General features: G+C 34.3%; 1 protein-coding gene across 2 annotated transcripts in view; it reads left to right on the top strand.

Moving 5' to 3' along the window:
• CDK13 (cyclin dependent kinase 13) overlaps positions 1-14,359 on the top strand; it is a 121,341-nt gene that overhangs the window by 74,102 nt on the left and 32,880 nt on the right. For both annotated transcript variants that reach the window (XM_059397239.1, XM_059397238.1), the window contains exons 6-7: positions 2,765-2,954; positions 4,151-4,207. In XM_059397239.1, coding sequence (XP_059253222.1) covers positions 2,765-2,954; positions 4,151-4,207 — 247 coding nt within the window. The remainder of the gene's footprint in view (positions 1-2,764; positions 2,955-4,150; positions 4,208-14,359) is intronic.

The raw sequence follows: 14,359 nt of genomic DNA, 5'->3' as shown, positions 1-14,359 counted from the left end.
GAGCCCGATGCGGGACTCGATCCCAGGACCCTGAGATCATGACCTGAGCCGAAGGCAGCGGCTTAACCCACTGAGCCACCCAGGCGCCCGTTTGTTTTGCTTTTAAATATTTAATTCTGCATTGCTTTTAGTGAACATGCTTATAGCTAAATCTTTGCAATCTTTATTTCCTTATGCTAAATATCTATTAATGTACTTGCTATGTAAAAGGATATGTCATTTTTAAAGCTTTCATGTATATTGCCTGATTTTTTTTTTAAAGATTTTTATTTATTTATTTGACAGAGAGAGATCACAAGTAGGCAGAGAGGCAGGCAGAGAGAGAGAGGGGAGAAAGCAGGCTCCCTGCTGAGCAGAGATCCCAATGCAGGACTCGATCCCAGGACCCTGAGATCATGACCTGAGCCGAAGGCAGCGGCTTAACCCACTGAGCCATCCAGGCGCCTGCCTGATTTTAATCCTAATTTTAATCTTCTGATTTACTAGCACTCTATAACATTATCTGTTTACCTTACACACAGTAAAGGTTGTTACTACTGTGTATTTATTGTCTGTCTTTTTGAAATCTTTTCCCTTTAGTTAAAAGTATTATATTACTTTGTATATTTTGATTAATAGTGGGAGTTTTCATGTATTTTGTACAAAAATATCATTTGCACATTGACAGTTCATTTTATTTCTCATTTTCTCTTGTGGGATTGATCTTCTTTTGTACTGATTTTTAAGACTTTGTCTTATATTAAGGATATTAACCCATTTTGTAGCAAATGTGTTTCTCTGCTTTATCATTTACTTTTCCCTCTCTTCCATATTGTTTACTTATATATGTTTTATTCTAAATTTTTATTTAATAAAATTTCTTGGTTTTTAATGGGGTTTTGTTTTGTCTTTGTTATAACTCCCCATCTTCCTAAGGTGTCACACATTCGTCCCATTAACCAGTTTGCCTCTTTATTTTCACTGATAGTTGCTTTCATAATTATTAGATGTATATTTAGGCTCTGTTTTCTGGTATATATCGTGTTATACTTTCATATTTGTCCCTATAGGTCATACTAATCTTTGGTAGGTTAATTTTCAGAAACATTTTAGCTGGTACTGGTACTTTGGTTCTTGTTTAAGGTGAACTTTAGAATTATTTTGTGAAGTATTTATTCTCTCAGTAAAAGAAAATAGAAGCAAATCCTTGATTTTCTTATTGTTTTATAGTTTGGTATTTAATGAATTTGTATAGTTCTTGTTAAAGTTTATTCCTAATCCTTTGTAGTAATTTTTTTTTCCTTTTGTGGAGTTATTTAAATTTTATTTTCTAATGAGTTGTTAATTGCATAGATGAAGTTTTTTGCTTTTTATATATGATTTTCTCTAACCCAGGTACTCTCTTTATTCTGTTGGATTTCAAGGAAAATAGCAATAATTATATTTTTCTCTATTTCAGTGTTCATACATTGTCTTTAATTTTATTTACTAACAATAATTTTGCTTAACGTTTAGAGCAGTTACTAGTAATGAATGTTTTTGTCATGTTTTACTGGCATTTTACTCTTCATTAAGACTTGTTGATTTGAGAGAGATACCATTATAAACTTAAAAAATAATTTTTAAATTACAGTTAGTTAACATACAAGTGTTTCAAGTGTTAGTTTCAGGTGTGGAATTTAGTGATTGAACACTTGTATATAACACCCAGTGCTCATCACAAGTACACTTTTTTTTTTTTTTTTTTTTTTTTAAAGATTTTATTTTACCTATTTGACAGAGAGAGATCACAGTAGACAGAGAGGCAGGCAGAGAGAGAGAGGGAAGCAGGCTCCCCGCTGAGCAGAGAGCCCGATGCGGGACTCAATCCCAGGACCCTGAGATCATGACCTGAGCCGAAGGCAGCGGCTTAACCCACTGAGCCACCCAGGCGCCCACAAGTACACTTTTTAATCCCCAACTTTTAAGAATCATTCTAAGTTTACTGTGAGTGAGATGTTTGTTTTTAATTAGGAACTGATTGTTAGCTTTCTTCAGATGACTTTTTTGACATATAAATAGGTTTTTTCTTTGATAGATATGTTGAATTTTGTTAGTTTTTCCATTCTTGAATTGGTAAATTAAACTTAGTCTGATTGGAATATTTTTGGATACAGCTTTGGTTTCAGTTTGTATGAGCTTCAGTTAGGATTTTTGAATCACGATTGTTGTGTATGTACTATGTGTGATTTTAGGTTTGGGTAGCAAGTTTAAGCTGGTCTTATAAAATAGAGTTGCAGTTTGTGTGCTTTCAAATGCTTTGGAGCTGTATAAACAGAATGAAATTATATGTTTTTTGAAGGTTTAATAGAAATCATCTAAAGTCCCAACTGGGCCCAGAGTCTCTCTTTTTTTTTTAATTAAACACAATTGTTTTAACACTTTTAGAATTTTCTTTGATGAACTACACTGATTTTATTAAACTTCTGCTGAGAGACAGTTTGTTCAATATATAAAACAGTTAAGAACTTATTTTACATGAATCACCACCCAGAAACTATGCATTGTAGAGTTGATTTGATATTTTAACAGTTTTCTTCTTCAAAAGAAGAAAATTGAGTTAGATGTTTCCTTGGGATGCATTTATTTATATTAAATTCAGAGAGAAAGATGAATGTTCCTGAAATGACAAAGTAGGACTTCTTTTCAAGGAATAATTTTCTCCATAGCATTTAATTTTTAAAAATTTTGAACCTATAGAAAAGTTATAAGAATAAAAACTTTAATGAATTATTCTTCTTCTTAGGTGCATTTTATCTGGTGTTTGAATATATGGACCATGATCTGATGGGACTACTGGAATCAGGCTTGGTTCATTTTAATGAAAATCACATAAAGTCATTCATGAGACAGCTCATGGAAGGTCTGGATTATTGTCACAAGAAGAACTTTTTGCATAGAGATATTAAATGTTCAAATATTCTTCTAAATAATAGGTATGATGTGAGTTTGATATATGTGTTTAAAATGAGTGTTGTATAATATATGCCTTGATTCTGTTAAAAAGACCTAAATTTATTTTATTGCTCAAACTGTTTCAATATAATCAGTATTATTGCTTGAGGTCTAACTGGACTTGTGTTAAATATACTTTAATTAATTTCCAATGGTAGTTTTTAATGTACATAAAATAATACTTAATTGAATTTCTCATTTGATATTCTTCCAAATAATGTGAATGGATATTCTAGTAATTAATAATGTGATTTCAGCTTTAGGTTAAGAATAGATCTAAGAATTTTTTATTTAGAAATTGTTTTTACACCAGTATCACAGTTTTAAAAAGAGCTTTTCTGACGTGTGTATACACACACATATGCATAAGTTGATTTTTTTTTTCCCCCCAAAAAGAAAGTGCAAGTGGAGGGTGGGGGACAGAGGGAGTGAGAGAGAATCTTAAGCAGTCTCCACACCCAGTATAGAGCCGGACAGGGGGCTCGATTTCATGACCCTGAGATCATGACCTGAGCCAAAATCAAGAGTTGGACACTTAATCGACTGAGCCACCCAGATGCCCCTGCATAAATAGATATTTAAAGTGTATGTTAAAAACATTTTACTGACAACATAACCTGAGCTCTGGTAATTCTGTTATAGTTGGTGTTACTTGTTAGTTTAAGTGAGGCATGCCTAGTTCGACTTTAGTGTGCGAAAGGGTTTTATGTCCCTAGTCCCTCTAAGAACTAGAAACTAAACATAGATTTAAAATAATGTGATTTAGTCTTATGCATTATTGATTTGAATTGAACAGGTAATACGTCTAATTACTAAGTAGCAGAAATTATCTCCGTTTATTTTCATTGTCATATACTTTTCTAAATAGGAACTAGGTAGTACTAAAATACTGTTAATACTAGTACAATAAAAATAGCGGTGGTGGTGGTGGTTCTAGATAGAATAATAATAACTGAAGTCTCCAAAGGAGAAGTACTACTTTTTTACTTTGTTTATCTTTTTGCCTTTTCTTTTAGGACTTAGGGTACTGCTGTGTGATCAAAGTTAAAGTTTACATATTTTTAATTAGTTTTAGGAACAGAATATGAATGTGTATAATTAGACATCAATGAATGGATACAAATGTGTATTATTTCAGAGAACACTAATGCTTTTTGTTCATTTTGTCTTCTACCAGAGGGCAAATAAAACTTGCAGATTTTGGACTTGCTCGATTGTATAGCTCAGAAGAAAGGTAAGAGTACTTTCAAGTGACTATTAAAGATAATAGAGACCAGTTTTAAGAATACCTTATTAATACTTTATTTTTTTAAGAAAAAGGAAATTTACTTTTCATTGTTAAATATGTGAAATAATATAATTTTGTACCATATTGGATTGATTATTTTAATTGCAAATTTTATGCATTTATCTCAATTTTAAAATAATTGGTTTTTGGCATTTAGAGGTAAATATAATTTCTTTTTAAAAAACTCATACTTAAATTTCTAATGTAGACTCAGATATTAAGATGTTTATGATTTTTGTGTTTGGTGAAAAATCTTAATATATACCTTTTTTAATATTGTGTGTTTAAACGTACACACTTTTAGTTATTATTTTGGACTTTTTAAAACTATACTTTTATCTACAGTTATATTTGTTTTAATCTCATTAGAGCCTTTTATTTAAACAAACTATTGTGAAGAATTTCCATTGCATAACTTTTCTTTGTGGAGCTTCTGTGGCTGCAGTTAGGATGTATATTCCTTTGGCTCCTTTGGACATGGTGGTGGTGAAATATGACTTGTCTTATTAGAACTAATATGGGGTTACTTGGCTGGCTTGGTCCATAGAGCATACGACTCTTGATCTTGGAGTTGTAAGTTCGAGCCCCACATTGGGTATAGAGGCTAGTTAAAAATAAAATTTTTAAAAAACAAAAGAACTGATACAGAATTTCAAAATAAAATACTTCTGTGATATAATGGATTTTATGTAAATATATTGCAGACTTAATTCAGTTTAATATATCTCTAGTGTGACCCATTTCTTTCCTGTCAAACAGTACTGTTTCTTAATTTTCACTTACATATTCTAAAGTACTTTGTTTGTCAATTCTGTAATTTCTTCAGTGTAACCATACTTTAATGTAATGATGCATCAGTTAATTGGAATTCTTAGAAGTAGGTGTTTACTTTCACTGAATGTTGGCCAGTTTCTGGTTAGTTGGTAAAACATTCATGTTTGAATTTTTTACAGTGAAAATTTGTTTATTTTTGAATCTTGCCGTGTCATCATGTCATTCTGAAAATTATTTTCATTATTTAGTGTGGAGAGGTTTTTAAATGGTGTGTTTAAGATCCATTAGAGTTCATTAAACCCTTCAGAAAACTGTGGTGTAGACAGTTGTTTTGGACAGGGTTCCAGTCCCCTATACTTCCTTTAGTCAGAGTTTTCCACTTTTATTTGTTTTACTTGCTACGCTTTTTTAAAGAAACCATTGTGGGTTGTTTTTTTTTTGTTTGTTTGTTTGTTTTTAAAGTTTAACACTGTTTAGGTGGCTTTGTGATGATCATTGGGGAGGGTATGTGCTATAGTGAGCGCTGTGAATTGTGTGAGACTGAGGAATCACAGACCTGTACCCTGAAACTGTTAATTTTTAAAAAACTGTTTTAAAGCACAAAAGCGTAACCCTCATTTGTATTTGAGAAAACTGAGACCTAGAAAGGGTTGGGTGGCTTTAAAGATCAGAAAATATTTGTTGACAGAATCAAGAGTATATAATTTCAAGTTTCCAGCTATCAGGTTGTTTCTTGTTTTGTTTTCCATCTTATATAATAATACTTCTTGGTAGAAATTGAAGGAAAAAACAGACTGGCCAAATATACACTTAATTGAAAACTTCTCTTGATGTGTATTTGTATATTTTAATAACCAAATTTCAATGACTGTTCTTTGGGGTGGGGGGAATTTTGCTTAATTAAGGATTCTATTTACATAGCTGGTTAATTGAGATTTCACTATAGTTTAGATCATCCTTAATACAGGTATATGTATTTGTCATTCTTGAATGTAAATCCCTTCATGTTTTCACGTTAGGTTTCAGTGGAGATGGAGAAGAGCTAAATTACTGTTTTCATCTTATAGATTCCTGTTTTGCTGATATTAATTCACATATTAGATACATTCCAGGATAACTGACTGTAAAGTCAAATTTTACGTATTAGACTCCCATTTTTCCCTGTTTACTTTACCTTTTTTTAAAATGGAATGTTGGGTTTCCGTGGAGTTCCAAGGGTATGATATGTTCATTGAGCCATGATCCCCATTGCTCTACTGAATTGATACAGGAATTTTGAGATTACTAAAGAAGAAAATTTAAAATTTGCGTCTTCAGGTAACATATACTAAACTTTCCTGCTTACCCAAATTCGTAAGTTCCTAAAAGACAGGGCTTGGTGTATTATTTTGTTTTGTAAGCAAATATCCTGTCTTTTAGGGGCTTATGTTTTCCCTTAAAACTTTTCTTTTTCATTTTTGATTTGAATAATTCTTTAAAATTAGAGAAGTAGGCTTAATTTTAAAGGAATGACTTTAAAAATACATGTTTTGTTCTAGTAAATCTTAATAACATACCAATTTTTACCATACTGCCTTTAGCAGATTTAATATTGTCCCAACTTTTCTAGATATTTCTTTTTTTTTTTTTAAGATTTTATTTATTTATTTGACAGACAGAGATCACAAGTAGGCAGAGAGACAGGTAGAGAGAGACTGAAAAGCAGGCTCCCTGCTGAGCAGAGAGCCTGATGTGGGACTCGATCCTAGGACCCCAGGATCATGACCTGAGCCAAAGGCAGAGGCTTTAACCCACTGCGTCACCCAGGCGCCGCTCTAGATATTTCTTGAAATAAACATGACAAATGACTTTTCATTCATATTTCTTTGTCATTATAAGCCGGAAGAAGGGTAAGCCTTTATCGTGATAACACCCATCCAAATGTTAAGTCACTTTGAATTATTTTCTATGTAATTAGCTATTACAGATAGAGTTAACTGAAGTGTTCAAGAAATTATTGCAGTGTTTTTTGTTTGTTCCCAAGCAGAACACATTTCAGCTAACTACTGTAATAGCTTAACTACATTCTCACTTACTTGGTTTCAGATATTTTTTTGAACTTGAGAACTGGAATGGAGTGTGATAGTCCATACTTAGGAATTGAGGATCGGGTGTGATGCGACCCATGTGGATCTCCTCTGTCATGTGTGCTAAGTGGAAGAAAAGAGAACCACTGGGATAAAATTAGGGGGGAAATTATTTCTTTAAACTTTAATAATCATTTTCTTATTTTGTATATCAATACTGATATAAATACTATAAATACTTATACACTGGAAAATACTGGCCTTGGAAAATACAGAACTGGAGACCAGAGGTTTTTGCCCATTTCTTTATACCTGTTCATTTTTTTTCAGTAGCTATTTTAAAATCAACTTGTCCTGAAACTTTTAGCCACAGTAATATATAACCCATTTCTGAGTTTTTATTTTACCACGTCGTTGCTCCAGTGCTTTTCCAAATTACAGGATATTTTTCTCTTTATGTGACCATTCCATATGAGTAAATACATGCTTTCCACATAAACTGAAGATAATTTCATTTTCTAGAGATTAAATTAGAACTTAGCACATTTTTTAATGAAAGGAACATAACACCCTTAGGGCTCAATCAGGGAGACTTTGGCTCTAGTCCTGTCATTGCCCTTTATTTAAGCAGTTGTGGAATCTTTGGCAAGTTACTTAATCTCTATCTTATCATTCTCAACTATAAGTTGAAGGATTGAAAATCTCTAAAATCTTTATTTAAAGGGTATTAGAAAACATCTCTTACAGTTCTACAAGTTACTGAGATCAAAATAAGTTTCTTGAACATTTTTAAGGCAATATCACCACCTAGTGGCTTTTCATAAAATTGCCATTAAAAGCAAAACTAAACTTTTCCTATACATAGGAAGGCTATTTATAGGTATCAGTGGAAGAGGGAGGAAGTATTACCTCTTGCAGCTTATCCAAGGACTAGATGAAATTTATATCCAGGACTTATTATTTGTATTCTTGTCTTTACACTCAAGCTAGAATTCTAGTCGATTTAAAGACAGGGACCATATTTTAAATGTTTGGTTTTTACCCTAAAGTTTAAAACATATTCACAGTAATTGCTTGATCAGTTCTGATCCAAGAGAAGGTCATTCTGATCTGGAGGACCCTCCTGATATCAGTTAGTGCGGGGAGCCTTGGGGACTGTAGATAATTCAAAGGATCTTCTGGGCCAGTTATTAGAACCATAGTAATAAGATCATTAATAACATTAATAATAGTAAATAATGTCACTAATGTGACTAAACAAGCTTTAGGAATAGAAATCTCATTTAGATTGCTGACCTAATCATAAGATCAAGATTAAATTGTACTTCCTTTGGCCTTAATGGAGTAGCTTACATTTTTTAGTATATAAAATGGGAAAGGCAATTTAATTCTCTAGGGTATGGTGTGCCCCCTCTTCATGTAGGGGAAATTTGATCCATTCCCTTAATGTTGAAGATTTACGAATCCCAACTTCAAGACTTCATCTTTCTTTTGATCTCTAAAGCTATGTGTGTACGGACAGCTCCACCCAGGTGATATAGGTACTGTAAGTTAAACATCTTGTTACAAAGCCGGTCTTCACATTCCCCAGAAAAAAGTCTGCTCCTTTTCCTTTATTTCCTGTTTTAGTTGAAGATACCCAGTCACTTATAGATATGTCCCTGTAGACCACTGTAAATAGCATTATATTGGTTTTTGTGCTTCTGGTCTTTTTCCCTAACATTATTTTCTTAGGTCATTCTTACTACTGTCCCCTGCCTGCTACTCCCCACCTCAACCCCCGCCCCGCCAAGCAACCCTTGAATTATTTGTAGTTCCCTAAACAAGTTAAATGCCTCTCTGAATCTGCATAAGTTCTTAACTTTTATATGGAGTTAGACTCTGCATTATCTCAATCTGACAGATTTGTTTTTTTGCTTCAGTTTAGTCACTACCACTCCTGAAAAATTTACCCTGATTCTTGTAGTCAGCGTTGGGCACATCTTCATGTGGCCAGAATACATTTTTCATTAATTTACATAGTACTTAAAGTGTATTATTATAATTTCTATCACTACCAAACTCTTAATTAGGCTTTAAGCAGCTCCAACCGTGTTGGTGGTTGACTCTTTCGGCCAGCCATCTCTTGGTTCTTAGTACAGTACCGAGCTCAGAGTTTCATAAATATTTGTTGTTTATAAAAAAGGAACAAACTTAACTAGCATTTGTGCATGGTAGTTTATTATATATAGTCCTCTTTCACAAGAATTATTTTAAGCAAAAGCAGCAGTTTTTCTGAAACAGGTGGTGTAGATATCATTCTTATGTACATTTTAAATATAATGAAACTGAAATTTACAAAATTTCAGTATATTTTCAAGATCACCTAATTAGTGGTAGAGCTAAGAATTAAACTCAAATCTTTTTACAGAAAGCCTTTTTATTTTCATTATACTGGAGTGCTGCTTCGGTAAGACTCTGGATCTAACTTTGATCTCCTAGAAGTATGTTCTTTTTAAATTTCCCACTTCTAGGGACGCCTGGGTGGCTCAGTTGGTTAAGCAGCTGTCTTCAGCTCAGGTCATGATCCCAGCGTCCTGGGATCGAGTCCTACATCGGGCTCCTTGCTCGGCAGGGAGCCTGCTTCTCCCTCTGACTCTGCCTGCCACTCTGTCTGCCTGTGCTTGCTCTCCCTCTCTCTCTCTCTGTCAAATAAATACATAAAATCTTAAAAAAAAAAAAAATTCCCACTTCTAAAAGTATCTTCTACGTGCTGAATTCTAGGGGCATCTAGAGTCTGCTTTGGAGGTACCATTAGGCTGATGGCAGGTTTTTCAGTTGTCAAAACAAACAGTTACTGAATTTCATTGTCTCTATTTTCTTGGCCTTCAAATAATATATTTTATTTTTGCCCATTGAAGAATACTCATTTAGTTTTCCAGCAAGTTGTATGATATTTCCATTTCTGAATCTCCTGTAAAGCTCCTTAAATACCAAATGAGAAAGATGTAATTGAGAAGTATTTTGATAGCACCAGATATTTTAAATAACCTGAGATTTCACATGGAAGTTTTATTATATACAAGCCTGATGACTTACATTTTAAAACCTTGTTGACCGTATTAAGGTAGAAGTTTTGAAATAACAAAACAAAGGGAGTATTCTTCTTGTTGTTTCTAGAGTGTTGGGGTTTTTTCCCCCTAGCAGAAAAGAGAGTGTCTGCTTTCTTCTCAAAAACCATGAAGATATTCAATAGAAATTGAAATTCAGAGTATTTACTGTTGAGACCATTATTTCTGGATCCTTACAAAGTTTAGTTTTTACTAAGAATAATAGCTTATTGGAATTACTGTTTTGTTTTTTTAAATTTAATGTCAGAGGGATTGCATGTGTTGTCTGTTTTGCCAGGTTATGGAATTTATTACTTGGGAGTTTAACTTAATTATGGGAGTAAATGGGGTGGTTTATTTTCCATTTTTTGGCCTTTTTTTTTTAATTATTTGATGGAGAGAGATCACAAGTAGGCAGAGAGGCAGGGTGGGGTGGAGTGGAAAGCAGGCTCCCCACTGAGCAGAGAGCCCGATATGGAACTCGATCCCAGGACCCTGAGATCATGGCTTGAGCCAAAGGCGGAGGTCTAACCCACTGAGCCATCCAGGCGCCTAGGTTTTCTTTCTTTTAAAAGACTTACTTTAGAGTGCGCAAGCAAGGGGAAGGGGAGAGGGAGAGAGAGAATCTCAAGCAGACTCCCCAGTGATTGGGGAGCCTGATGCGGGGCTCAGTCCCAGAACCCTGAGATCATAACCTGAGTCAAAACCAAGAGTCAGACCCTCAAACAACTGAGCCACCCAGGAACTTAGGTTGTCTTCTTTAAAGTGTATTTATTCTGTACCATCTAAGTACCATCTTTGTTTTTTATTCCTATTTCTTTTTTCATAGTTATAAATTCACTTTTTATGGAAATACTGGGTAGAGATATCAAGAATGTAATTTTTAAAAAAAAATTCATGAAAGAAAAATAAAGCATCATATATGAGGTGTCACATCAGTTGCATTTTTGTGATCTAAGTAAGACCATCTTTAGGATGTTGATAATATATAGCTAAACTTAATAACCAAATTTGACACATTTGGGGGGATTTTGGTTTTTCACTTATTTGTCTAATTTTGGATGTTCTGTTTTCATATTACAACAGTACTTTAGTTTTCTTGAGATTTAAACTTAGTGGTTTTTTATTTTTCAAAGATTTTGTTTCTTTATTTGACCCAGAAAGAGAGAGACAGAAAGAAAGGGAATACAGGAAGGAGGAGTAAGAAAAGGAGAAGCAGGCTTCCCACTGGGCAGAGAGCCCAATGTGCGATTCTATCCCAGGATTCTGGGATCATGACCTGAGCTGAAGGCAGACGCTTAATGACTGAGCCACCCAGGTGCCCCCAACAACCTAGTTTCAGAACATAGTTTCGGTTATTTTTATTTTCATCATTATGTTTGTAAAAACAGTTTCATGATCATAACATAGAATATTTTCTTTAATACTTGTTTGTTAATCATTTAAATAAGTGAATTAGGTGATTTGAAATTGGCTTTATTTGCTAACTCCATCTACCTTGGAATTTGCTTTTATGATTAATGTCTTTTTCTGTCTGTGTACTTTCTCAGTGTTTGCTTCCTTCTCATTTAACACCAAGGTGGAAAGTGAGGCAGGACACCTGTTTTGCAAAATTCTTGAATAAATGGTGTGTTTTTTTTCTTGAGTAATAAAACCATTTTCATTATCTTTTGTCAATGTTAACTTCTAAAAGTTTATTTTAAACTAGTTTATTAAAAAGCTTATTTAAAATGTTTATTTAAGGGGCGCCTAGTGGCTTAGTGGGTTTAAGCCTCTGCCTTCGGCTCAGGTTGTGATCCCAGGGTCCTGTGACTGAGCCCCCATCAGGCTCTCTGCTCAGCGGGGAGCCTGCTTCCCCACCCTGCTGCTGCCTGCTTCTCTGCCTACTTGTGATCTCTCTCTGTCAAACAAATAAATAAAGTCTTTTTAAAAAAAAGTTTATTTAAAAAATGCCTATCTCAGACATTTAAAACATAATTATAGCACCACTGTCTTCTTGAAAGTTTTCCTACCAGCTCTGCTCTCTCCCTGGCTTTTTCTCCTAGCTGTAGAAAATAAACATTTGCTCAACCTTCTAAGGGAACTGATGGTTCATTGTGGTTGGAGCAAGAACCAAGTAATAGATATTTTTATGGGCCTTGTGTGCATATTCTCTAGGAGGTAGGAGGCAGCAGTGTGTATTAAAGGTATAAGATACTGACACTTTATGCTATCACTTTGACTTTATTTTGAAAAGGGGATTGACCTTGTAAGTATGGAAACAAGGGCAGTCAGTTAGAAAGCTGTTTCAGTAAACCTAGGCAGGATGATTATGGTTAGAATTAGGGAATGGGCATAGGTGTTAGAAAGATCAATTATATCATAAGATATAAAATGGTTGAATACGTATTGTTAAACACATCCCAGCTTGTGCCCCTGCTGTAAGATTTTGCTTAAGCTACTGGCTACACAGTTTGTTAGGGTAAGTTAAGCTTTTGCAACAAACAAAACCTCAAAATTCAGTGGCATAAAGATAGGAAATTTATATGTAGTTCTCACTTAAGGATCAGGAGTGGTTGTTGCTTACCTCAGTAGACAATTAAGAGTATTTAACCATCTCATTATCATTAGATCAGGGGGTGTCGACTACATACAGTCATTTGGGGATCTAAGTTGGAAGATCTGCCATCTTCATATGCCTTCCAAGGTATACCACCTCTTGTCAGCCAGAAACTAGAAAAAAGGAGGTAGGGGCATTATGAGCCAGACCTAGAAACGGCACTTAACACTTACATTCATGTTCCACTGGTGAGGACTTGGACATGTGATCACACCAGCTACAGTGAGGATGGGAATGTAGTGTAGGTGGGCAGCTACCATTGAAGAAAAGAACAGATTTTGGAGGACAGGTAGTAGTCTCTGCTGGAAGTGATGATGGTGTTTCCTGGGACAGGAAACAGGCAGCAAGTGGGTAGCATCCTTTTGGATGTGTTTAGATACGGGTACTTACAGGACTGATAAATTTACATGAGTAGTAATAGAAAAGTGATTGTAAGATGATTTCAGTTGGGAAAAAATTACTTTGGTTTCTCTGTACCAGTGTTATAATACAGAAATTTCAGAGTTACTTTTCATGGAAAATATCAAAAGATAAGGGGAAAAATGTGTTATATAACATTTATGGCATAGGTCAGTTGATTAAAAATATCAATGAGTGCTTATTACTTTGTGCCTAACACCAACCAAGGTAATGCCTACAGGGTAAGTATTATAACTGCAGCTATGACAGACTTGGTCTCTGATCGCATTTACATGGTGGTGAAAGAAGGTAGACAACAAGTCTATGGAATAAAGAATTTAAAATACTTAAATGCTACAAAGCAAATAAAATAGTGACAGTAAGAACACTCTGGGCATATGGGTAATTTTTAGGTAAGGTAGTTAGTGCAGACCTTTGACAAAGTAAAATTGAGCTAGGACCAACCTGAGTGATGAGAATGGGATAACTTAATGAAGGCATAGGCCACGGACATTGCAAGTAGAAGGAGCTCAGCAGCTGCAAAGCTTGGGACTAGACTGGGAACGTTTCAGAGCTAAACATTTGCCCAGTGTAAAAATAGGAAATGAGACACTTGGGAATATGGTCTTACCCACTGAGGTAAAGTTTAAATGTTATGTAGTTACAGTAATATGAGCTGGTTCTATGCTTTAAAAAAAAAAAAAAAAACCTTAAAAAAAAAATGGAGAAGGCAGGCTAGGGATAGGTACGGCAGAAAAACTAGTACCAGTGCAAAGATAATGGTGGCTCAGACCAAAAGATAATCTTGGCTTACACTTTCTGAAATTTTGGAAAATTGTTGGATTTAGGATCTATTTGGATGTAGAAATAATGGAAGTTGTTGATACATCAGATGTGAGATTTGAAGGAAAGAGAATAAAAGATGACAGAAGATTTTTGACTTCTGAAGCATAGGTGTTAAAATCAGACCCCAGATTTCTTCTGTAGGTTTGGTAGGTGTTTCTGCAGTGGATTCTGAGGGAAGACATGGCATTTGTGCAGATGATAAATTTTGTTAGCCGAAGGCTCTCCCATGTTTTTCTTAAAAATATTATAGTCTAAAAGAAGTATAGACTATTACATATGTTGAAAAAATGAAGCATTTAGAGCAATTTAGGTATTTCCTTTAATA

This window comes from Mustela nigripes, chromosome 4, assembly GCF_022355385.1.
Source record: "Mustela nigripes isolate SB6536 chromosome 4, MUSNIG.SB6536, whole genome shotgun sequence".
NCBI classification, from domain to species: Eukaryota; Metazoa; Chordata; class Mammalia; order Carnivora; family Mustelidae; genus Mustela; species Mustela nigripes.
This window is presented reverse-complemented; position numbering and strand designations above follow the sequence as displayed.